Source organism: Chiloscyllium plagiosum, unplaced genomic scaffold, assembly GCF_037043375.1.
Source record: "Chiloscyllium plagiosum isolate Xiang-an unplaced genomic scaffold, Cpla_swu_hap1 HiC_scaffold_2, whole genome shotgun sequence".
In the NCBI taxonomy this organism is placed as follows: Eukaryota; Metazoa; Chordata; class Chondrichthyes; order Orectolobiformes; family Hemiscylliidae; genus Chiloscyllium; species Chiloscyllium plagiosum.
In genome coordinates, this window is record NW_028270140.1 from 76483411 (window position 1) to 76509407 (window position 25997).

At 38.3% G+C, this 25997-nt stretch overlaps 1 protein-coding gene across 5 annotated transcripts in view; it reads left to right on the plus strand.

The window, feature by feature from the left end:
* trpm6 (transient receptor potential cation channel, subfamily M, member 6) overlaps positions 1-25997 on the plus strand; it is a 183008-nt gene that overhangs the window by 101482 nt on the left and 55529 nt on the right. For 4 of the 5 annotated variants that reach the window (XM_043712201.2, XM_087997903.1, XM_087997908.1 and 1 more), the window contains 11 exons: positions 253-408; positions 1633-1767; positions 2581-2709; positions 6897-7148; positions 9297-9471; positions 13486-13600; positions 15452-15651; positions 17607-17739; positions 20573-21765; positions 24080-24183; positions 25424-25556. In XM_043712201.2, the coding sequence (XP_043568136.2) occupies positions 253-408; positions 1633-1767; positions 2581-2709; positions 6897-7148; positions 9297-9471; positions 13486-13600; positions 15452-15651; positions 17607-17739; positions 20573-21765; positions 24080-24183; positions 25424-25556 (2725 nt within the window). The remainder of the gene's footprint in view (positions 1-252; positions 409-1632; positions 1768-2580; positions 2710-6896; positions 7149-9296; positions 9472-13485; positions 13601-15451; positions 15652-17606; positions 17740-20572; positions 21766-24079; positions 24184-25423; positions 25557-25997) is intronic. The other variant, XM_087997910.1, reaches the window with a different exon arrangement.

The window sequence follows — 25997 nt, forward strand, 5'->3', positions numbered from 1 at the left end:
TTAAGAAGGCAGAACCTAATTTCAGTGGCGTCACAAAGGAATCAAGGTTTATATACAACACCACCCCGCACAATTAACTACCTTTTCACCTCCACCATGGCTGGAGAGATAAAATTCTGCCCAGTCTGAGAGATCAATGACCTTTTTACACCATCTTCTACTTTTATCACACTGACTTTATTTCCCTTTATACAATATTGACTGTGCAAATATTTTGTTGTGATTTGTAATCTGGCTTCTTTTATCTATTAGGTCATTTTGAGCATTCTTCTACCTCCTACGATTCTGATGCTGGAGTTTAAGAGTAAAGCTGAAATGTCTCACATACCTCAATCTCAGGAGTTTCATCAGTTTGTTCGACAGTGCAGTGCACAAAACTCCAGCGCTGCTAGGGATGATCAATCTTCTGTAAGTGTAATGTTTACCTTAAAGCACCTTGGCATAAAATTTCTGCTGTATTGTGTTGGCTTTTACCTGGAATCTGCCAAACCACTACAAGTTATCAGGATCTTTAATCACAGATTGAATTTCCATAGTTGTTTGCATTAATATTTGAAACAAATTCATTCTAGAATCCACATCTGTCGACAAAACTGGCATATTGAATGAAGCACTATTGTGAGCTTCTTCTAATTATATCCATTTGCAGGTCTTCAGAGTACAATATAAAATTAATAAGAAGTTTTATAAAAGATTGGAATAACTCAGCAATTAAGGCAGCATTTGTAGAGGGAAACAAATGTAGTGATTCAGGTTGACTATCTTTAATCAGACCTGATGGGAAATAGAGATTTAAGAGTTTTTAAGTCTCTGGATGAGAAGGAGGTGACAAAAAGAACAAAGATGATGATCTGTGAAAGGTGAAGGCCAGTGGAGATTAAATTAAAAAATATTATAATGCAAAAGCAAAAAAAGTGTGGTAATGGATTATAGTGAAGAAACAAAGGTTATATCCAAATGGGATTTTCCTAAGTTGAATTTACTTGTCATTCAGTCTTAATTTGTTTCTCTTGCCCCTGTTCCCCTTCCACCCAGTTTAAAAACTCTTACTCTCTGTTTCTCTTCAGTTCTGATGAAATATCATCTCCACAAATGTTGCCTGACCACATGGGTTTTTCCGCCTTTTAATATTCTTATTTCAGATTTGCAGCGGGTGCAGTTTTAGCTTTTCTCTTAAAATGTTTTTTTAGTAGTGAGATATTATTGGGCATTTTAAAACGAGCTTTTAAATTTATATTTTTAATCTATACAGAAACTGACTACTAAGCACCAATGCAATCCATGAATAGTTTTGTATGTCTTTTTAAATGTAATTTTCAACTAATATTAGATTGTTCAAAGGTGACAGACCAGATACTTGTGATTAAAAAAAGTTTGTTTTGAAAAACCTGTTTTCAGGTGTACTAGGAGCTAGCTTAAGACAAGTTTGTGTTCAAATTATATTGTAAAATGCTGCCTGTCTGGTTCATGAACAATCCCAGGTTTCACTCCAAACTCATTACATGCCACTTAGAAGATTGCCTATTACCTCCATTTATTTTCACTATGGATTGTATTCGATACTCACATATTTTAAATATCTATTCAATAGTCTGCAATAGTCATGTCAAGAATGCTTTCTATTTCTCTAAGATGGAGTTTGATATAGAAAATGGCTCAGAAAAGATTGTGAATGAAATCATCGGTGCAAGACAGAAAGGACTCCCTTGGACGAGAAAAGCTTATGAATTCTACAGTGCCCCGATTGTCAAGTTCTGGTTCCATACGGTTTGTCTAACCCCACAACTACTAACCAATTAGAATTTCAAACCATGCTGATTGATATGAATGTCTAAACAATCATCACTGGCATGTGAATAACTCTCATGCTGTTGCCTGTTAATTATTTTCAACTCTTAATGGTTTTCAAGGTTACCACAAGTGGTCCTACAAAGGGTTAAAAAGTGATGCTACAAAGTTCTCAAGGAAACTTTGGATGTACAGTTTTTCATTTACCAGACAAAATGTTAGGCCTTAATTTTCTGTACTTAAATAAATACATTTCTTCCATTGCTCCCAAACACCAGTTTATCTGATATCATATTACATTTGAGAAATGACTACACTGGGAGAAAACTGCATTCTAATGGTTCACTGAAGATTAGTCTGTATTTATAGGACAAAGATGTGTCCTGCTAGGCCACTGATTATGAGAATTTTCCCTTCTTCTGTTATAATAATACATATGGTGGTCAAAGCTTTGATTTGCTACATATGAAGTCTGGACCCTGGAGGAAGATGCCGTGCTCATGGTAACCCAAAACTTCAGGATACCTTGAGCTAGTTATCACTGTTTCTATACATTTGACAGGGGCTTCAATGAAAAAGAAATGTTTGGCAGAAATGTTTTTTGCACTCAGAAGCATACAGAATAGAGAAGTGATGTGTGGCAAAATACAGGAAACAGCTTCTTATTGGAAGTTGGTATTAACAGAACAACTTGTGACTCTTGCCTAATCTTTGTGCCAAACTCTTAGCAAAAATCTTCTTACAATAATTAACATTCTATTTAACACTTCTTTTCCATTTTATTGTCCACAGATAGCTTATTTGGGATTCCTGATGCTGTTTACTTACACAGTTTTAGTGAAAATGGAACCTCTGCCCAGTGTCCAAGAATGGATTGTCATTGTCTATATTTTCACTACAGCTGTGGAGAAAGCCAGAGAGGTGAATAAGGACCAGAGTAATTTCTTCTGGCTTCTGAAAAAAATCAAGTAACTAATTTAAATAGCATGAACCGAGTCTCTGTTTAATTCCACAAGCTTCAGTAACGGTCCCAATGACCTTTCTCTCTGGGCAACAAATGGCCTTTGCAAATGTGCTCTACAAGGACTTTTCTCCTCTGGTGCTTTTCTAAGATTCTGGAATTTTCACTCTATGATACTACTGAAATATTTGACTTTGCTAATGAATACAAACAGCGTAAGAATGCCTTGAGGTCAGTGCACTGATGCCAGCATCGTTCAAGTCTAACACATTTTATTGAGTCATATCTAGTGTTTTATGACCAGCCACACACAAACGTTTCCATGTATCAGGTGCACGTGACGACCAAATGCTGTAAAACTTTACACACATATGCAGCTTATCACCTTTATCTTGTTTTTTGCCAGTAAATTAGGAGTTGTTCACAATGTCTCCAGGGCTCATACGTGACCCGTTAAGGCAGCACACTAAGTTTGCTCAATGATCCTGCAAATGTTCTCCAAAGGCTTGGAACACTGAAGTCTCCTTGTATTTGAAATGGAAGTAGCAATAAGTCTTTATTGCATTAATGGCCCAATTATACTGCAATATTGTGTTTTCATGATGCATTTTCAAATTGCACTCAAACAGAAACCTCTGTGTAACCCCATCCTTCTTACTATGGGGCATTTCAGTTCTCCATTGCAGTCCTATTCTAAAGTCCAAGACTTTACCTTTGATTACTCCAGTGAAGCTGAACATAAGCTCAACTAACAGTACTTCATCTTTTTACTTGGTGTTTGCAGTGAACTTGAACAACTTCAGACCTTAACAAAAGCTCTTATTTTATCTCTGACTGTCAGTGCTGACATGTGAAATGCTAGTTATAGGAATGTGGGATAGGACCATATGAGTACTTGGTATAAACTTTCCCTTACAAAACACAACAGGCTGAATTTTCATTCAGGTCAAGAGTATAGAGTCAGACCAAATCTCAATTTCACAAATCCAACACTGAGGATATGTGTCTCAGCCAGTCTAATTCTCATTCTGGAAGGGAGATTTCAGAGTGTTAACAGAAGTGGCTCACCAATCCTGGAAACTGTGCAGATACAGTTACATGAGCAACTATGTGCAGAGGTAGGGTTTGCAAACTGGCCTGGTGCTGTTGGACTTGCAAGGTAAAAAAAAAAAACAAAATAAGTGCTCTCTGGTCTTCAACCCAGCCTAACATACTCCACGTGCCTATCCATGTCAACTTATGCCACCTTATGAACCCTACTTACTCACTCTTTTGGCCCCTCATATGCCACATGCTCAGCCATGCCCTTCTAACCACCCTCATGGTCCCACATGCACCCTTTGTTAACATAGTCCCAACTCATGCTCTCCAACCGCCCACCAATAAGGGCAGCCTTTTTAACCACCACTGGAGCACACTGAGAGGTCACCAAGATTCACTAGATAGTCTCTCCACATGGTGGCAGGTTACTCCCAAAGGAGGAAAAATGCTGTTGGAGATGGGATGTGTTCAATTTGGCTCCAGGCAGGTGACTCACTTGGCAGCTTTACAGCTACTGGCAAATTTACAGCTACTGGCGAGAACACGAGGACACACCTCTCCATGCCACTTTGCCAGTCTTCCAGCCTCCTCTGTCATGGACCAGACCAAACCCTATCAAACTGTATGAGGAAGATAGGCTAGACGCTAACATTTTCTTATTTTGAAGGTAAGTGTAAGGCATTGCATTCCATGTGCAACTGGATTGGCCAAACTCCTCAACTTTAAGCAAAACACACTTTATTTTTACACTGTAGTTACAATACAGCCAAAATAAAAAGAAAAGAATTGGCTTAACTGGAACTATTGAAATGCTTAACAAAATAACATACGTATTGACTACTATTCATTAAATGTTCTAATATAGTAACATCCCATTAATACACCCTTGGCAAAGCAAATTCAGTAAAATAAATTCTCTCACATGCAATTCTAGCAGCAGGAAGAGAACCCCAGCTTTTAGCTGTAGTTTCCACATCCAGCTTGAAGACTCCAGCAACTGCTATAAGCAAAAGCTAAAAGTCCTGCTCCTGTGGGAGCTTGACCCCATCCGTTCAGGCTGCTTCTATTGTTCCAACATTTTTAAAAAAGCCCTCACAAGCTGCTTTCTTTATTGGCATAGAGAATACTTTGGCACCTCTGTCTCAACCTTTCTTCATTAAAAATAAACAGGACAAAAGCCATAGGACCATCTCACTCCTATCTAACCCCAAAGCCATAATCTCAGTGGTGAAATTTCCAACCTTTTTACAAGGTCACTCTGCAGTTTACTCTTAAGACGTCATGCAGCTATAAAGGATGGACAATTTGTAAACTTCCACCATGACTAATTAATGCAGTACCAAGTTAATAGCACAGAGAACCTAAGAATCCTTTTGAGAAAAGAATCCTGTCATGTTTAATTCTATTCTTGACTATCACTATTGTTTAGACAAAAGTTTTGTGACCTATGCTGTCTCTACAGAGATGTCTACAATTATGAATGCATTCTCATTCAAGATAAAAGGCCTGTTGGCCTGGAGACGTACTTTATATAGGGTGGGCTAAAAGTTAACTTATTTAATGTAAACTTGGCCAGGTTTCAAGAAATGTTTGATATACAGCACAGACCTATGACTATTGTTTTGTGATAACTGCAATTTCTTAAAGATCAATAAATAGCTTGAAAAGATTATCTGTGAGAGCATAGGAACTGGAGAAAGCTACTAATGCCTGGATTTTCAAGGAGTTGGAACAAGTCTTTTTTTTAAATGATGGTGGGATCTGATTCTAGGGGTCATAACTCCACTTCTGACACTTCTTAGTTTTGTTGTCTCAGGGTAAGAGTCTGGTCAGTAAGCTACTGCCGTCCACGTGAAAACTGACTGGTTTCCATTGAGAGAACAGGTATCTCCTAGCCTGACCACCAACCTCACTCATCTTTCTCTCTATCTGTACACACACATACTCACTAACTCACTCCTGGAATCAGGCCAACTTCTTGGAAACTCATAGTTCACAGGTTCTCAGAGGAGTTGCGAACCATAGTGTAGATTCAGGGACCTTTTGAAAGTTAAATTTTAAAGTCTAACTAATGACCTTCACCACCCCCCTCCCCTTTCTACATTTGCATGCCCTCTCCATTTTAACTTAATGCTAAATGATGCCCCCATGGCTGTTATAATCTCTACACTAGCTCATGTTCCCCATCCAAAAACATACCAAATAATGGATATTTGATACTCATTCACCCGGTACACTATGTATAAACCAATGAGCCATATAGTAACAATACCATGTGTGCAATTGCTTAGAAAAGAAATAACCATTCAGAATTTTTTTCAATGGGAAAGAAAAATGCTGTTCATACAACCCTGCAAAGTGGCCAGACAGGCCATTGAAGTACCAACAATAGAGACTGAAAACAGTACAGCTCTCAATCATGCACAAATAAATATTGAGACATTGGCAAAAGAATCACAGGAAGAATAAGGTACTCTAACCAGTTAATTATGCCTCCAGTATTCTCTCCAGTTGTCAAAGCAGAAACCCATGCTGAGATAATCCTTCTGTCAAACATGCCTTATGAGGACATGTGTAAGAAATCTTTCAGCAGAACTTGATTGCCTCATAATGCCTCACCTGGTTCAGGTGGAGCCCATCCTGACATTGAAGCTCCTCCCTAGCCCAGAACTGGTGCATGAAAAAAAAGTCCTCTTTTCCACATGACTCTTTTAGCAAGTGTTCATCTTCTAGTCTGTGGACTGCTCCATTGATCTGCTTCTGGCTGATGTATAATGGCAGAACTTAGAAACCTTGATATTCTGATATTTAATTGAGTTATTTGTTCCTGGCACCTTCCAAACAAGACTTTATGTGTACTCTGTCCAATGTTGTTGCCTTCAACAACATGGACCACAAAACAGTCTGCCCCCACACTCTTCAATACTCTTACCTTCCAAGCCAGTTTGAGATGTCCTTCAGCTGGTACAAATTGGGCAGTATATTGTTTTGAAATCTAGATCCTGCCTATAAAGCATGTTTTATGTCCTACTAAACATTGAATAGTATTCAAAAACCATAAGGAAATTGGACTGATTTTGTTTTCACTCTGACTTCTGACACACAGATCTTCACATCAGAGCCAGGAAAGTTCAGCCGGAAGATTAAAGTTTGGATCCAAGAGTATTGGAACCTCAATGATTCTGTGGCTATAGTCCTCTTTGTTATAGGGTTTGGCTTACGTTGGACTGACCAGCCATTGCAGGCAGCTGGAAAGATCATCTATTCCCTGGACTTTATATTTTGGTTTGTGAGGCTTCTGGATTTCTTTACAGTTAATCAGCATGTAGGGCCATACCTGACAATGATTGGCAGAATGGCAAGTATTTTAAAATATTCGCTGTATTCTTTCCTACAAAAATCTGCTGTTTTCTCGATTTAAGCTGTTATTTTATGTATCATTAAATTTAGACCTATTTCTAATGATTAATTTCATGGGCATATTAAAGTTCAAGTATAAATTTATCAAATTTTTTTCATGTTCGTTAATTTGTTATGGTGTTAAGCAGAAATCTGAACAAATCACAATTTAATGGGATTTCACATTGTACAGTATTACAACAAAGCCACCAACAGTTGTATTTCTCTAATCAGAGAGCATTCCTATGATCCACTCCTCTGGCAACTGCACCTTTTAATGATATATAATGGTTGACATTGAATTAACAGCTGCTCTTACACCCCAATCATGCTTATTTCCATGTGTTTCAACAGAATGAAAAAGGGAAATCTGTAAAATGAGATGCCAATTTGCTGGCACACATTTTACATGTTTTCACAAAGTCAAAATTTAGTCTTTTGCTGGTAAAATGGATGGAAATCTTCATTTGTAAAAAACTTAGATTGTGTGAACCAGAGCATGCAATGGAGTGTTTGCAATTATACAATACAAAAACGGAAATTGCCAGAGAAACTCAGGAGACATAGCAGCATCTTCATCAGAGGAGTCACTGAACTTGAAACATTAACTCTGCTTTCTCTCCACAGATACTGCAAGACCTCCTGAGTTTCTCCAGTAATTTCTGTTTTTGTATTATATAATTGCAAACTTTCTTTCCATTTGTCTGCTCTGGTGCAATCTAACTTGTCCACAAATGAATATTTCAACTGGTTTTGCCTTTGAGAGAGTAGATTATGATTGTGTGCAATAATGAAAACTTGGCAACTCATTACACACCCTGTCCTCCTTTCAGTCTATTGAAATGAATGGAAATTAATAGGGTGGAGATGTAAAAGCAGCTGTTAATTCAATGTCAGCCATCCTATATTATTTGAAGCTAAAGGTAAAGCTGTCATAATCCTTCTGGACCATTGGATGTTCTCTCATTAGATGCTGCGAGACCTGATGAGTTTCTGCAGCAATGTATAGCTTTTGTTTCAGATCTTCATCATCCACCGTTCTTTGTTTTATATTATGCAATTATATAATACCTTTCATAACCCTGACTTGGAGGCGTCGGTGTTGGACTGGGGTCGACAAAGATAAAAATCACACAACACCAGGTTACCTTCCAAAAGCTTTATTTGGAAGCACTAGCTTTCGGAGCAGTGCCAACCACTTGATGAAAGAACCGTCCACCGAAAGCTAGTGCTTCCAAATAAAGCTGTTGGACTATAACCTTGTTTTGTGTAATTTTTAACTTTCATAACCTTGGTATGTCTCAAAGTTTTGTGAGGTGCCATTCTTTGCAGCAAACAGAGGTTAGAAAATTGTTGCAAGTCCATTTTCCCCTAGTAAGGCAACACATTGGTAATGAATTAGATTTAGAATCCCTACAGTGTGGAAACAGGCCCTTCAGCCCAACATGTCCACACCAGTCCTCTGAAGAGCAATCCACCCAGACGCATTCCCCTACCCTATCATCCTATATTTACCACTGACCAATGCCCCTTATCTACACATCCCTGAACACTATCGGCAATTTAGCATGACCAATTCACCTAACCTGTACATCTTTGGATTGTGGAAGGACACCAGAGCACCCAGACAAAACCCATGCAGAAACAGGGACAATGTGCAAACTCCACACAGACAGTCGCCCGAGGCTGGAATCTAACTTTGGTCCCTGGCATTGTGAGGCAGCAGTGCTAACCACTGAGCCTCCATGCCACCTTCTTCTAGTGGAAGACCACTAGAAGATCCTGATATCTATAATCTGCAAGTTCTGATATAAAATCAAATAGAGGATTCTGGAGAAATTGTGAAATCGAATCACCATGGATCCTAATTTGGAAACTGGTTCATGAATAGTTAACTAGCTCCTTCTAAAACTGTGAAAGTATTTCTTTGAACGCAAATGATAATTCTTGCATTTATCAAGCTGAATAACAGAGGATTAGAAATGAATTGAACCCCTTGTTAGCTTTGTGTTTGTAATAAGCTCAAGACAGTTCAAGTCATGATATGCAAAGTCATCTGTATACACTTAGTCCTGTGACAAAATAAATCTATTTTCTTCTGTTTTAGACAACAAACATGTTCTATATAGTGATTTTGATGGCAATTGTTCTTTTGAGCTTTGGAGTATCAAGAAAGGCAATACTTTCTCCAGCAGAACAACCATCCTGGCGTCTTGCTCGTGATATAGTTTTCCAGCCTTACTGGATGATATTTGGTGAAGTCTATGCTGGTGAAATTGATCGTATGTATTCAATATTTACATCTATACATGCAGTATTTAATGTCTGTAAACTTAAATCTGTAAATGGGTTGTATCCTGGATTAGGATATTGTTTTAGCAAAAAAAAAGTAATGGATAACTTAATGCTGCATTTTAATAAGAATACTTTGTAATTCTCCGCTGCCAGTCATGTGGAGATTGTGTTTTGACTTGTATCAACAAAGCTGCATATCACCATTCCGAATGAAGGGAACTATGAATAATACAAATGTTTCCTCTTGTTAGGAAACCAGGTGAAAGGAGCAAGATTTATAATATAGGATGTCATCAGATAGAAAGGAATAGGTGAGGAAAATATTCCTCGATCAAAGTGTTTGCAGAGGATTGCAACTGTACCAGCAAAGGGTGCAAATGACAAATGCAAGCAGCTTTTTCATTTTATTTTGTGCAGGTTATTGTATTTTTGATTAAACATTGAAAATGGTCAATAATAATGAGAAGAAAAGTTCAGAGAACTTCCTTTATTCTAAGGTTTGATGTGAGGTAAAGTGCCTTGCCGTAGAGAGTGATTGAAGAAGAAGCCATTGCATCTTTGAGAGGAAATTGAATTAAATATTTGAAGCAGAGGGGAGTACACAGTTATGAGGAAGGAACAGTCCTGTAGGAATAACTTAATATTGTTCTAGTCAAGATTAGACGGCATCATTGAACTAAATCATCTCCTTATGTGCTGTAAACATTTATGGTTTACATGTTAGCATGATATGAGTCTTTGGGTTAGATTTTAATTTGGACTTTATTTCCTTGTTTATGTGGGCACTGATGATTGCAAATTTGAAAGGGGTCTTCAACTGGATGGCTGGAGCACCTTTCCCAGTCTAGTGTAATCTGCTTACATAAGAGTCTGGCTGATATGCCGTATTGTTTTTGATAAATGGCACAACCAATTGCCCCTCTCTGTCTCATTCCATTCTATCATTGCATGTGTTCTACCCAGTCTTAGTGTGGGATGTGGTACACAGGGCAGAAAAGCATGGGATGAAAATTACCTTTGTGAGGCTTGGGTATCAGCAGCATTGCCCTCCAGTTCTACAGGAACAATATGTGTCACTGCTTCAGGCCTCCACTCTTCCTGGATTTGAGTTTCTATTCATTAAACCGGTCTCTCAGCACCAGTTTGGAGCCAGAGAGCTCCCACAGAACACCTATCTGATGTCAAAAGCATGCTGATGTCATGCAAATGAGTCATCTTCCTCATCATGGATCCTGATTTTAGCAGGCTCACTTTCTGACCAATAATTAGAGTCTGTCCCACTGAAATGCACATTGGTATACTTAAGAACTCCAGATGGTCACAGTAAGCACCAACTCATTTGTCATATCATTTAGCAGCTTAATGCTGGTGCTAGTTCTCTGCCAATTTCTGCACATATTCTTTGTACAACACAAAATATAAGGTGGAATTTAATGCTTATAATGGAAAGCCTGTGCGCCAGCCAGGAATCTGGCAGCGACTTAGCTGTAGCTACTCAGAGGCCCAATGAGATTTAAATGGGCACCTACTGGTCAGCATCAGGCATTCTTGGTCCTCCCTGACAATACCTTGGAAATCCTGGTACATTATCACACCTCCGAGAGCTCCCACACTGTCAGATGCTGGTAGCTTCCAGCACCAGCTCCAGTATTGCAGTTTGGACCAAACCATCAAATATCACTCGATCCCCAGGGAATGGTGAGTAGGACAAGAGGTTTGCTAGAGTAAGATCGGGTAAGGGGAGAAAGGTTGATTTAAAGAAAAAGAGAGGCCCTACACCTAATCACTCTGTTCCCACTGGTGGGTGCCTGTGTAAGATAATATGCTGGCGTATATGGATTTCAGTAAAGTGTTTGATAGTTTCCCCACAATAGGCTATTGCACAAAATACAGAAGCATGGGATTGAGGGTGATTTAGTGGTTTGGATCAGAAATTGGCTAGGTGAAAAAAGACAGAGGGTGGTGGTTGATGGGAAATGTTCATCTTGGAGTTCAGTTACTAGTGGGGTACCACAAGGATCTGTTTTGGGGCCACTGCAGTTGGTCATTTTTATAAATGACCTAGATGAGGGCAGAGAAGGATAGGTTAGCAAATTTGAGGATGACACTGAGGTCGGTAGGGTTGTGGATAGTGCTGAAGGATGTTGTAGGTTACAGAGGGACATAGATAAGCTGCAGAGCTGGGCTGAAAGGTGGTAAATGGAGTTTAATGTGGAAAAGTGTGAGGTGATTCACTTTGGAAGGAGCAACAGGAATAAAGAGTAGTGGGCTAATGGTAAGATTCTTGGTAGTGTAGATGAGCAGAGAGAGCTTGGTGTCTAGGTACATAGATCCCTGAAAGTTGCCATCCAGGTCGATAGGGTTGTTAAGAAGGCATACGGTGTGTTAGATTTTATTGGTAGAGGAATTGAGTTTCATGCTACAGGTCATGCTACAGCTCTATAAAACTCTGGTGTGGCTGCATTTGGAGTATTGCATCCAGTTCTGGTCATCACATTATAGGAAGGATGTGGAAGCTTTGGAAAGGGTTCAGAGGAGATTTTTTACTAGGATGTTGCCTGGTATGGAGGGAAGGTCTTATGAGGAAAGGCTGAGGGACTTGAGGCTGTTTTTGTTAGAGAGAAGAAGGTTGAGAGGTGACTTAATCAAGACATATAAGATCATTAGCGGGTCAGATAGAGTGGAAGGTGAGAGCATTTTTCCTCGGATGGTAATGGCTAACATGAGGGGACATAGCTTTAAATTGAGGGGTGATAGATATAGGACAGATGTCAGAGGTGGTTTCTTTACTCAGAGAGTAGTAAGGGTGTGGAACGCATTGCCTGCAACAGTAATAGACTCACCAACTTTAAGGGCATTTAAATGGTTATTGGATAGGCATATGGACAAGAATGAAATAGCGTAGTATAGACAGGCTTCAGATTGGTTCCACAAGTCGGCGCAACATTGAGGGCTGAAGGGCCTGTACTGTGCTGTAATGTTCTATGTTCCAGGGATACTGTTCAGTTGCAGGCCCACGTGGTTTAGGTGCGCTTCCCACCCCCCCTCCCCCACTGATGATGGTTTTGGGATCAAACTGTTAAGTGACCTTTCTGTGGCCTTAACTGTCTCTGGGATAGAAACCTGTCCTTGAGCTTACCCCCACAATCTGCATCTAAACTCCATATCTCTGTGGTCCTCTTATATAACAAGAACATATAGATTGAACTGACTGAGATGTTGCCATTGATCCAAGTGAGATATAGATATGTTTCATATGAATCTGAAAAAAAAAAGATTCAGCAATGGAAGTACTGAGAAGGATACAATCTTGACCCGTGTGCGTCAGAGACAGGACAGGATTGTGAAGCAATAAGAGTTATTTGATGAAAGAGGCGGATACCCTTTAAAATACGTTTGAAATACCGTCAGAAATATCACCAAACACTTTAATCCTTAATTTTATTGTTTCATATTGCAAAGAAAATATTACACTAAGTGCCAGCTATGATCCTGGAAATCATTACAAGAGATTGACTGCTACTATATCAGCAAAAACTATGTGAAACTGAGAGTAGCAGACCTTGGGTATGTTCAAATATTTCACTTAAAATTCTCAAGTAAGATACTTCCTTGGATTGAGTCTTCTAATTACATTAGTTCCAGATAAGTGATCCTTGAACATCTTACTTCCAAAATAAAGACATCTGCTTCTACACTGCAGACCATTCAATATGTAATGGGGATTGTGTTTTATTGGGACAGGGACATGTAGTAATAGAGATATGGTAGAATCTATCAAAGCATTTTGATTAGATACAGTTTACCCTGGAGTGCAACTTGAATCTGTAGCATGAGTTGAATGATAAGCTTCCTATTCAACTGATTTTTCTGAAATGTGACAGATATACAGGGACCAGTTCTGAATGTCAAATCAGCAGTGGAGAATTTACACTATAATTGTTAGACAAGTGTACATCATTTATTAATCATTTTAATCTATTTTTCTTCTATAATTGCAGCTTGTGAAGAAGATGCCGATTGTCCACCAGGCTCATTTCTTAACCCGTTTCTTCAGGCAGTTTATCTTTTTGCACAATATATTATACTGGTCAATCTACTCATCGCTTTGTTCAAGTAAGAACCAGTTATAAAAGAAGGTTAAACTATCTGTCCTTTAAACTGCAAAGTTTATCAAATTATAGAACTGCATCTCATGTAGCTCTGAAAAAGTTTTGAATCATTGAGATAATTATGAGTTTGTTAAGTAATATTCAGGATCACAACCTGTGACAGGACAGCAATGGCATGGTGGTGATGTTACTGGGTTAGTAACCAGAGCTCCAGCCAATTGTTTTGGAAGTATGTGTTCAAATCTCACCATGGAGGATGGTGGAATTTGTATTCAGTAAAAATCTGGCTTTAGAAGCTAGCCAAGCTTTATATCACTTGGAAATTGTCCCTTGTTCTTCAATATTTTAGATAATTATATCCGGAAAAGCAAGGGTCCCAAGCCAACCCAAAGGAAACTCTACTACAAATCTTCCTTCAGCCTGAAAAATATCCATAAACTATTATTTTGTGTTTCCTATCCCTCAGCCAATTAATATCCATATTGCATCTGTCCCATTTATTCCATGAGCAATAATTTGTCTCACAAATCTGTTGTGCAACAGATAAGTGCCTTTTTGAGTCCATATACAATATTTAAACATGGTTATTTTCATCAACATTCTGTTATCTGTACAAAATACTCCAGCAAGTTAGTTAAACATAGGGTGTAGCTTTGCTTGCTGAGCTGTAGGTTTGATATCCAGACGTTTCATTACCTGGCTAGGTAACATCATCAGTGGCAACCTCCAAGTGAAGCGAAGCTGTTGTCTCCTGCTTTCTATTTATATGTTTGTCCTGGGTGGGGTTCCTGGGATTTGTGGTGATGTCATTTCCTGTTCGTTTTCTGAGGGGTTGATAGATGGTACCTCGATCTATGTGTTTGTTTATGGCATTGTGGTTGGAGTGCCAGGCCTCTAGGAATTCTCTGGTCTTTGCTTAGCCTGTCCCAGGATAGATGTGTTGTCCCAGTCGAAATGGTTAAACATAATATTCTCCTTTAGAAATCCATATTCGCTCTTCCTTCGATCTCACATTTTTTCATGTAACTATTAATTCTATCAAAAATAATTGTTTGAAGAAGTTCCTCATAACTGTGATGATCTATACTTGTTGGGCTTATGCTTATAATCTGTTTTGAAATAGGGTGTTCCATTTACAATTTTCCAGTCCTCTTGCATCTCCCCTGAATTTAGCAAAGTTTGAAAGATTATTGTCAGTGCCTCTGTAATTTTTGAATTCATAATGTTCAATATCCTTGGACACATCTTATCTGGTTCCAGTGCCTTTATAGAATTTAAGTACCAACAGCATATCTGATGGCCTCCTCCATATCAATTCTAAAGCCTTTCAGTTTCATCCTTTGTCATAATGGCCTGGGAACCATCTCCTTCCTTTGTAACAACAGCAAAGTGTTCATTTAACATATTAGCCATGTCCCTGTCTTTAGCTGTAAATCCGGTTTTTTGGTTCCTAATCAGCCCTGCTCCTCTTTTTGCAACTTTCTTTTACTGTTGTAAATATATATAAAAGACTTTGCGATCCCCTTTGTTAGTTGCTGGTCTATTTCCTAAACCCTCTTTGCTACCTTTCCTTGCTTTCACAAGTCTTTCTGTATTCATCTACAATTCTGCTAGTAGGAAAAAACCTGACCAGAGTATTAAAAGGAAACGTTCTGCAGGTTTGATAGAGAAAAAACATCCACAGAATTGCAATTTTAAAAGGAGGAGCTATTATAACTAGAGAGACTTTAATTGAGTTTTTTAAAAGTTTGATTATAATTTATTCTGTATCTATGCTCAGGATATACATTCACAATGGATGCAACATTATGGTTTATTTTTCACTGCTTTAACCAGTTATTTTTGTTCTCTATAGCAATGTGTACTATGAAATGAAATCCATGTCTAACAAACTTTGGAAATACAATCGCTACCGTTATATTATGACCTATCATGAAAAGCCATGGCTGCCACCTCCAATTATTATCATCAGTCATGTAGCTCAGCTACTGAATCGAATTTACCAACGTCGAGCCAAAAATGAGGTGGATCAAGAAGAAGAGGATGTTGGTTTAAGTAAATAATTAAATTTATGTTTTATTGCCAATATTACAATAACCAAAGGTGTGTGTGTAGGTAGAAACATTGTAGGGATAACCTCATTTTTCATTATGTTATGATAATTTTGTTTTAACAAGGTTATGTCTGTTTCTATGAGGAGAAAGTGAGGGCTGCAGATGCTGGAGATCAGAGCTGGAAATGTGTTGCTGGAAAAGCGCAGCAGGTCAGGCAGCATCCAGGGAACAGGAGAATCGACGTTTCGGGCATAAGCCCTTCTTCAGGAATGAGGCTCATTCCTGAAGAAGGGCTTATGCCCGAAACGTCGATTCTCCTGTTCCCTGGATGCTGCCTGACCTGCTGCGCTTTTCCAGCAACACATTTCCAGCTATGTCTGTTTCTATCCAGAGTTTTATAAAGAGAATTGTGAGAATGCCTCTCATTCTGATGGACATATAATACCAGTTATTTTTACTGGTAGATCAGATCAAATGAAGTTTTCTGTTCACACATTAGTAACTAGGACATTCATGGTGCACTGCAAGTAAAAGATTAGGAACAACGGTCGGGATCATTATGGAAGTTATACCTGGCGATATTCTGCTTTAATGTTGGCGCTGTGACTTGTAGATGAGTTTAACCAGGAAGAAGAATCAGTAAAAACTGAAAGAACTGCAGATGCTGTAAATCAGAAACAAAATCAGAAGTTGATGGAAAAGCTCAGCTCTTCACAGATGCTTCCAGATCTGCTGACCTTTTCCAGAAGAATCAGTAATATAAATTAGTATGAAACAGCATATTAAGAGTCCTATCAAGCTGGAATCATCAGTATCTGCCTGCCTTTGAATATTGGAAAGGAGAATTAGGTGTACTGCATCAGATGCTGTTAATGCCCTAAGTAAAAATTATTCTGACAATTTCTGCTCCATTCTTAGGCATCAGATTTTTAAAAAGTTTTGTTTGTTTCAGTTCCGGTAGCCCTTCTTCAGAACTCTAACCATTAACCTTACCCAGTGTATTCTAGTTTAAAGCCCCAATTTATCAGATTGCAAACATAGGTACTGCAAAAGTGGATTGCAAACATTTTTTCTTTCCTCAATGAATTCAATTCTAAATGATGTTCTCAATGCTGCTGTCAATGGTATTAGTTTGGTGCCCTCTAATGGATATTGAAGGGAACTCTCAGTTGTAAAAAAAACTGTCCTGAAAAGCAAGTGGAATCTTATTTGATTACTGGAATTGTATGATTGCGCATGTAAAGCAACACAGAGTCTTTAATTCCAACAGATGGAAAACACATTACATTTGATGATGTGTATTTTTCCATTGAAGTCAATTCAGACCATATTCTTGATCTATTATGAAAGTAAGATACAGCATTTACTGTGTAACTTATATGGGTGCTGAGGTTAATATTAAAGCCATGATGTAGAGGTCCCGGTGTTGGAATGGGGTGGACAAAGTTAAAAATCACACAACATCAGGTTATAGTCCAACAGGTTATGAAGACATACAAGCTTTTGGAGCACTGCTCCTTCGCCATGTAGCTAGTAAGGCAAGATCATAGGACACAGAATTTATAGTAAAGATATTAATACTAAAGCTCCTGTCTGAAGCATTTAGGGAATGAGGTGAAAATTGGCAGGTTCAGCTCTTGTGATTAAAATGGAAAGGAACATTGTGGGGAATATGATACACATTTGGCACTTAGCAAATTTTTGTTCACCCTCAAACAAAAATTGAGGAAAAGCCACTTGTTGCCCAAAGGGATGGGCATCTGCCAGGAACATTCACCGCAGTATGCATGACACCCGGAAGTGTGGCACTTGTCTGCTCATTAACAGTAGTTCCATAAGGGGCCTGGCATTGCAAGAGTATGAAACAAAGGAAACCCAAGCATTTTTCTTAAAAAAAATTGCTGAATATTTATCAAATTTCATAATATTTGACATATTGCATTTTGTCTTGTGTAGAATTGTATTTAAGTAAGGAGGAATTGAAAAAGCTTCATGACTTTGAAGAGCTTTGTGTGGAGAAATACTTTCACGAGAAGAATGAAAATCTTCATTCAAGTGACAATGAAAGAATTCGAGTAACAACTGAACGGTAAATTTGCAGCAGTTTCCTGATTTATTGTATTTCTGGTAAATTTTATGCTTACTATGTGTTGCAACACTACTGTCAGCAGGAAGCACTTTAAAGGCAGGGGTAGTGTAGTTGATGTCAGATTAATACTTGTTCTATTCTGGGCAAAGGTTTATCTTGACTTCAACCTTAGGATAGCACCCTCTAATGGACAATTGTGATACTTCCATGCTTACATCAATCATTTTTCCAGTTCCATGACACTGTAATAGGAAAGTTTTGTGCTTGGAGCCTGTGGCCACTATGAACTTGACTGAGATTCTGTAAACTCAGTCATAAATACCTCGATTGGCATACTTGAGGAGACCATGGATCAGTGCTGTGGCTACAACTGTTTTCAAAATGTATTTAATGACTTGGAGGAAGGATGTGAATGTACTGTGGCCAAAGTTGCAGATGATACCAAAATAGGTGGATAGGCAAGTTGAGGGAGGGATACAAACAGTTTACAGAGAGATATTGATAGTTGGGAGATAAGTTGGCAAATGGACTATAATGTGGTAAAACATGATGTTTTTCATTTTGGAAGGGAGAACAGAGAGCAGAATATTATTTAGATTGAGAAAATTGCAGAAAGCTGTAGCACAAGGAACTTGGGTGGTATTTGTGCATGAAACATAGATGCAGAGGGTAATCAGGATGGTCAAAGGGGTTGGAATATAAGAGTAGACTGTATGAGGTACAGGTGAGACCACATCTGGAGTTTTGTGAGCAATTTTGGTTCTCTTATTTAAGGAAAGATATCATTTAATTGGAGGCAGTTCAAAGAAGATTGATTAGGATGATCCCTAGTATGGAAGGATTGTCTTATGAGCAAAGGCTAAACAGGCTGGGAGGGTTCTCACTGGAGTTTAGAAGAATTGAAACATAAAGGATTCTTAAGGGCTTGACAAGGTAAATGCTGAGAGGATGTTTCCACTCATGGGACAGTCTAGGATATAGTCTAAGGCATAGTCTCAGAATATAAATCTGAGATGAGAATGAATTTCTTCTTTCAGAGGGCTGTGTGTGTTTGGAACTCCGTGCCACAGAAAGCTGTGGGGACAGAGTCCTTGGGTCTGTTTAAGGCTGGGATAGATAGATTCTTGTTCAGTAAAGGAATTAGGGGTTATGAGTGAAACGTCAGAAAGTGACTGTGAAGAATGTTGGCCCAATCATGACCCTGAGATGGAAATGTGTTGCTGGAAAAGCGCAGCAGGTCAGGCAGCTTCCAGGGAACAGGAGAATCGACGTTTCGGGCATTAGCCCTTCTTCAGGAACCATGACCCTACTGAATGGCAGAGCAGGCTTGAGAATCTGAATGGCATACTCCTGTTTCTATTTCTTAGTCTTAACACTTTTATCCATCAAGCTGGATCAGATTAAACCTATGGCTTCAAGGTGAAATGTTAGTCTGCTAACTTGTTATAATAACAGCACCTCAACTTTGATTTCTGTAAAGCTCTTAACACTGTAAAATATCCCAAGATGCAGAAGCTAGTAACTACATAAAGATAGTTTATGGACAAGGCTTCTTGTACGTTACTAAGAACAAATTTAACTTTTTGGAGCATATCTAATTGATGAAGTTTATTTTTTTGATATAACTTTGTTTAAAAAAAATTTGTTTGTTCCATGTTTTGCAAATCTTATTAGTTATTTAAATACTGGCTGACAGTAAAAATGACCCACTCCTTGTGTGTGTACTTCTGTACTCATACTTAACTCTCCTTAAGTTTACAGCATAATGTACTTGCACTGAAAAGCTGGGAGGAAATTAAGATGTTACATTGGATAGAGAAATTATGGTTTTAGGATTAATTATGCCATTTTTGTCTTGGTTCTTGGATGAATGATTGAATAATTTAATTCTTAGTATGGAACAAACCCAATTTGGGAGACATGCTTTCAAGTTCAAATTCTGCAAAGTTCTTTAAGGTACAAGCCTCATTTGTAGACTAGACTTCACTATATTCCATATCTGCTCATGCATCACCAAATATGTATGGTCTGACTAGGTTTGTTATCTGCCAGGTCCCTCTGAAGACTTAGTGAAGTGAGTCCCACAGTATAGAATTACTACAGAGGGAATGGCTAGACTCCACTTAAATTGTACAGTACATTAACATTTTGGTCTATTACAAGACCATCACTGAGTCACTGTGAAATCAGAACCTGATATACCTAATTTTCAACTGTTCAGATATTTTAAAGAAGAGACATATTAGACTTCAGACTTTAACTCAGTTTCTCTCTTTCTACAGATGCTGTCAGACCTGCTAGGTTTCTCCAGTTTTGTTTTTGTGTATTTTGATATGCTTATGTTTGCATCAGGATTTTTGTAACCTCCAATTTTCTTGACTGCTGTCGATTAGCCAACAGCCTATATAATGAAACAATAACATACCTTTTCAGAAAACGAGTGCCATTAAAGCAAAAACAAAAACAAAATCCAAAGAACTTTACAATAACAAACAGGAAAAGGGAGGGATGACTGCTTGGATTTTAGAAAAATGATTGAAACAAAATGAATCAAGACACTATTTATTTGAATTGTTGCTGTAATCAGCTTAAATCCACATTTCATTTCTGCTTGGAGTGCAACTGAAAACTCCTGCCATTCGACCAATTATCACAATAACGATTGTTGGTATATTCAAATCCAAATAACAATACTTTGCAGCATTTATGTAGGGCCTTTAAAGTAATGATACATCTTAAGGCACTTCAACTCCAGATTCCTAACCGGAGTTTATTTCAGAAACTGTAGTGACCTTAAGGAACCAACATGACTAAAATGTGTCTTATTTTCTAGCGTTGAAGAAATGGCAATGCATTTGAAAGAAGTAAATGAAAAGGTCCATTATGTCAAGGAATCTTTGCACAGTTTGGACAGTCAACTTGGACATCTACAGGATCTCTCAGCCTTGACTGTGGATACTCTGAAAGTGATCTCTGCTGTGGATAGTTTAAAAGTGGACGATGCCTTCTTAGGGAGCAACACAGAAAGCAGTGACTTCCGAAAACTGCCACATAGCTGGAGCAATGTGGTCCACCTGAATCCTTTGGACAATTTTTCTGCCAAAGCAAAGCAAAATTACTTTAGCACTCCACCTTCACTACTTCGGAACTTAGCAAACAGCCAAAAGCCGTCAGTATGTTATAATAGTGCCAACATTGTAGCTGAATTACACAAGTCAGAAAAGCAGGATGAGAACAAACTAGTATCTTGTGCTGACCTACCTCGTCCCAAGAAGAGAGGGTTGGAAGGTGGTACTGTCATGTCAGAAGTGTTATCTGAGCCTATATCACCTCATAAATATGCACAATTATTCCCATTTCCCTCCACTGTTGTAAGTTCTAAGCACACAGATCTACATTTTAATTTGTCGCTTCCAAGCTCCCCAACATCAACCGATTTAAATACAAATGCTCAAAAGCAGGAGAAGAGCCCATGCAGAACACCAATACAATTCAGCTTTCACAACATGCTCTCTGATCAGGATGAGGGTGTAAACTATGGGAAGCAATGGGACATTATTTGTATGCATCCCGAAAGGACTGATGGAAAGGTGGATACACTTTCATTGGACCTACTGGCTTCTCCGTTTGTAATTGATGCTCCCCTGCTATCAGATAGTCACAATAGAAAGACTCAGGGTGGCTATGTCAACTGGGCATTCAATGAAGATGACGAGCCTGGGATCTTCAGGGCAAGTTTGAGGAATCAAAGAAAAAAACGTATGCATTCTTTATTCAATACTAACTGCACCAATAGAGATGATGGGTCATGCCATATTCAGGTCAAAAAGTCTCATTCCTTCTCATTCAATTCAGACAGATCTAAGCTTAACAGTGAGAGCTTGGAGTCTTTCTCCAAGCACAAATACAACAGTATTTCCTACTGGATCAATCCGCTGAGAAGGAACAGCTGGTCTTCTCGAAGAAACAGCTTAAGGTTCAGGATTCAGAAGGAAGAACATTTGTGGCGCAGTACAAAAATAAAAGGTTTTAAAATTTATTTTATCCAAATGGCAATGGACAAACGTCATTGAAGTTAAGAATCCAAAGCTAAAATGAGTGTGCTTTTCTCACATAAATTGAATTCTATGTTTGTCAATGGTTAAAGCAAATATTGCTCCAGCAGAATATTTTAATTGAATGTGAAGTGGCTTCTTGATTATAATTGGACTGTTTAAAAGTCTAATAAGGGCTAGACCTGTATCATTGCTACCTAGGCAGGCAGCTAGAGTTGGGAAATCTGTTGTTAATTGCCTCCTGGGAAGATTTGACCCACATTGGATCTTCATTCTAGGGCTTCAGGTATGGAATAGAACCAGTTTTGCTAACCACAGGAGGATTAGCTGAGAACTGAGGTGGGCTGCCTTTACAAATACAAGTTGTGTGCTTATGTTTTAGACCCACTAATTCTCACCCCTCACAACCTCATGCACTCCTCATAACATCTCAAGTCATTTCATACCAACTCATGCTAACCCACTCACTACCCTTTGCTCTTATGCCATCTGTCCTGATAGATATCCAAACTTTCATAGAGAACACTTGGCAATGTTCAAACAAACAACTATCAAAGCTACTACGAAAGGTTTATTTTTAATCTTCAATGACACTACATCCCTTTCTTTTTAATTCAAAAGGGGTGAGTTTTTTTAAAAAAACTCAGATGATGGAAGTTAAATGGATCTCATCTGCCCTACAAGGATTTCACATCAACTTCATAAAATTGTTATTCTTACATTGCAGGTTAAGACCCCTTGCAACAGTCATAGTGGAGTGGGTTTGAACTCAGCATTAAATTCTAATGACTCTGCTGGGTTCAGACTTTCCTCATACATGAATTACTCCCTGACCATTCCTCCCTTCCCCATACCGACAAAAACTGGCTCTGTTGGAAATTAGGGCTGGACGTCTACTGGTCCATCGGTCTTGCCCACCATTTTGTTTGCTTTGTGAGTTAGTCTCAGCTTAAGTTGGACTAAACAAAATCTTGACATAAAAATCCAGTCAGCAAAATATTACAAAGCTATTACTAAAAATATAGCTAGTTCATTTAAGGATTGTAGCCAGTCCTTTAAGGAAGCAAAACCTCCCAAAACTGTCATCCTTACAAATGGGTGGCATGGTGGCTCAGTACCTAGCACTGCTACCTTACATTCTTATCTCATGATTTATCATATAATCGACACATGGACCTGCACCTACTCCGATATTGGACCATCTCTCTCAAAATAGGAACAGGATTACACCAATGTAGGAATGAATTTAGAACCTCCTCAAGTAGCTGGCCCCAGGTAGAAATGTAGGCTGATAGATACCAAGGCTGACTGGTTAAAATGCCCACCTTCATTCAATAGAATATTCAACTAGGCCTCACCCCTAACCTCTGAACCCCTTTACCTCCCATTCATTTATGTGCCCCTTTCATATGACCCATGCTCATTCAGCCAGTATCACTATGGGCAGAACACAAGAGCCCTATGATAAACAGATGAATCTTTGAGACATTCATGAAATTGTCAAAATAAACAAACAGCGATTTAAAATAAAACTCTTCCAAAGCATAATCCTTTCGTGCTCATAAAACTTTCAAAAGGAATTTCACAGTCTACTTGAAAGCAAGATCACCATCCCTTAAACTCCATCCATTAATAGATTATGATTTCTCAGCTGAAATCCAATGAGATTCTATTCCATAACTGTGAAGACAAAATTCAATAACCAATACATTAACATATTCGAAGTAGTGGAACAAAAGGCTATCTATTTATCATTCTTCTCCTTTACTAATGTACACCAAATGATATGATGATCACTCTTGCCTCAGTGTTCCCTACAAAAATTGATCCCCTTGATACAACTGACCCCTTCTTCTACAAACAAAAAAATTATGATAGATCAATTGTAATTATTCATCACTGAATTTTATTTTTCAACACAATGTATTAAGAATATGGCTAGGATAGGGGATAGAGTAAGGTCAGTTATCAACTGTTGGATCAGTCTCATGATGCTACATGGTCTAATCCTGGTCCTATTGTTATAATACATTGCATGGTTCCAATATAAAACTGACAAATAATTTTCAGTGCTTAAATGAGTTGAAATTTTCCTAAATCTTGTGTGGCATGCATATTTCTCTCACGAAAATTTGAGTCTTAAACATGGTTTCATCTGGCCCTAAATTTTAAAGTTCAGATCTTTCTTTTATACCCTCGTTGGAATCTGATATTTTGTGATGAAATTTAGTTAACTCCCAAGTTCTTCCCTGGTTTTAAATTCTGGTGTTTCTACCCCTCTATAGCCTTTAAAAAACCTTCATACTCCATGAGGTCAAAAACAAAACCACAGAATTGTAGGAGAACATGCTCCAGACGGCAAAAGAAATCTCCAAAGCTGCAAGTACCGGTGTGTAAGAGATAAAAAACATAAAGTTTTGTAAGAACAGAAATGTCTTGCAGTATATTTTAAACAGGACAGTTTTAATGTTTTTTATACTGTCAGTGTGGACTTGTTGGGCCGAAGGGCCTGTTTCCACACTGTAGGGAACCTAATCTATTGGTATTCTTACTACTATAATATACATGCACATGTCTTTTGTCACTGTAATGTGCTCTCACAGCATGATATATGACCACTTTGTTTGCATTAGTCATTCACAATATGCACTATGATCCCTGACTGTAAGATTGACTTACTTCCAAATCCTGTATTTTTTCTGTAATCAGATGCACGAGAATGATCTGTTCCATTTATTTTGAGCCACTCTCATTTAGACAGTTAAAAATCACACAACACCAGGGTTATAGTCCAACAGGTTTAATTGGAAGCACTAGCTTTCGGAGTGCTGCTCCTTCACCAACCACCTGATGAAGGAGCAGTGCTCCGATTAGCAATGTTCCAATTAAACTTGTTGGACTATAACCTGGTGTTGTGTGATTTTTAACTTTGTACACCCCAGTCCAACACTGGCATCTCTGAATCATTTAGAAAGGTCACCGTGCTCAATTCCTTCCCATTGTGGAATTTGTTAATATTGCACCTTGGCAAGCTGTTAGATTTCTACTCCAATGTGTTTTGGTTTGTAACATAAAGCAACAAGGAAATCAGTGAAGATTTGCTATGTCCCATGACAATCATGCCCTTTAAATATTTAATTTATTTATCAAAATCTGTTAAGACAGCTGTAGTTTGTGTTCAATTTCTGTTGGTAAACATCTGTACAAAAAATTTACTCCTGCAGTACACGAAGCAATGGAGTGAATCATCCCTTTCAAGTCATGTCATTTCATCATTTTAATAAAATCAGACTTCAGACAGAAATTTGGCAACTCATAATCTGATTGGGTTTGTTGAGTTTTAGTTATGGTTTTTGGAAAATGTTAGGATTCTCAATCTCACAAGATCTTTGAAGCTGGGCGATACAAATTCCTGTGAGATTTGCCAGATTTCCACTCGTACCACTGTCAAACAGTTAATTTAGTGCTTCAGTTGGATGGACTGGGGCAAAGCTTGCATTATTTTGTGCTGAATTGAACATGCTGTTCAAAGTGGGATAGTTACCCACACCCACCACCCACAACACATACACATTTATATACACTTTATATATTTCATCAAATTAAGTACACAATCTGCTGTTTTGCAGATAATCACAGTAGATGGGTGTTCTCAGAAGACTTTGGACTCATCTCAACAAAACGATGCTGAAAGTGAAAAGAATGTTGAAGAAAAGGAATGTAACAAAAATTGGCTAACTATCTCCACTTTTAACCAAATCAGTATGTTAATTTACACATTATTTCCATATTAAAGTGTAAGCTTAAGACATCTTCTGCAATCTGGTTTATAACAGTGATGCTTTTCCATTATTTGTCTTATAATGAATATTATGAAGACCTATTGCGTGCTTCTTTTACACTTTATTTTTCAGTAGCTACAATTCATATTTCAGTTACCAGTCACCCTTCTAGGTACTCTGGTTTCTTCCCACAGTCTAAAGATGTGCAGGATTGGTGGATTGGCCATGCTAAATTGCCCATTGTGTCTAGGGATGTATAGCCTGGGTGGATTAGCCATGGGGAATGCAGGGTTAAAGAGATAGAATGGGTGTAGGGATTGAGTACTGTTTGGAATCACAACACAATATTGGATACACCTTCTTAGAGCTGGTAGCTATGCTGTGTGTATAGTTTTCATGCCCCGTAGCTATAGTTTAAAAT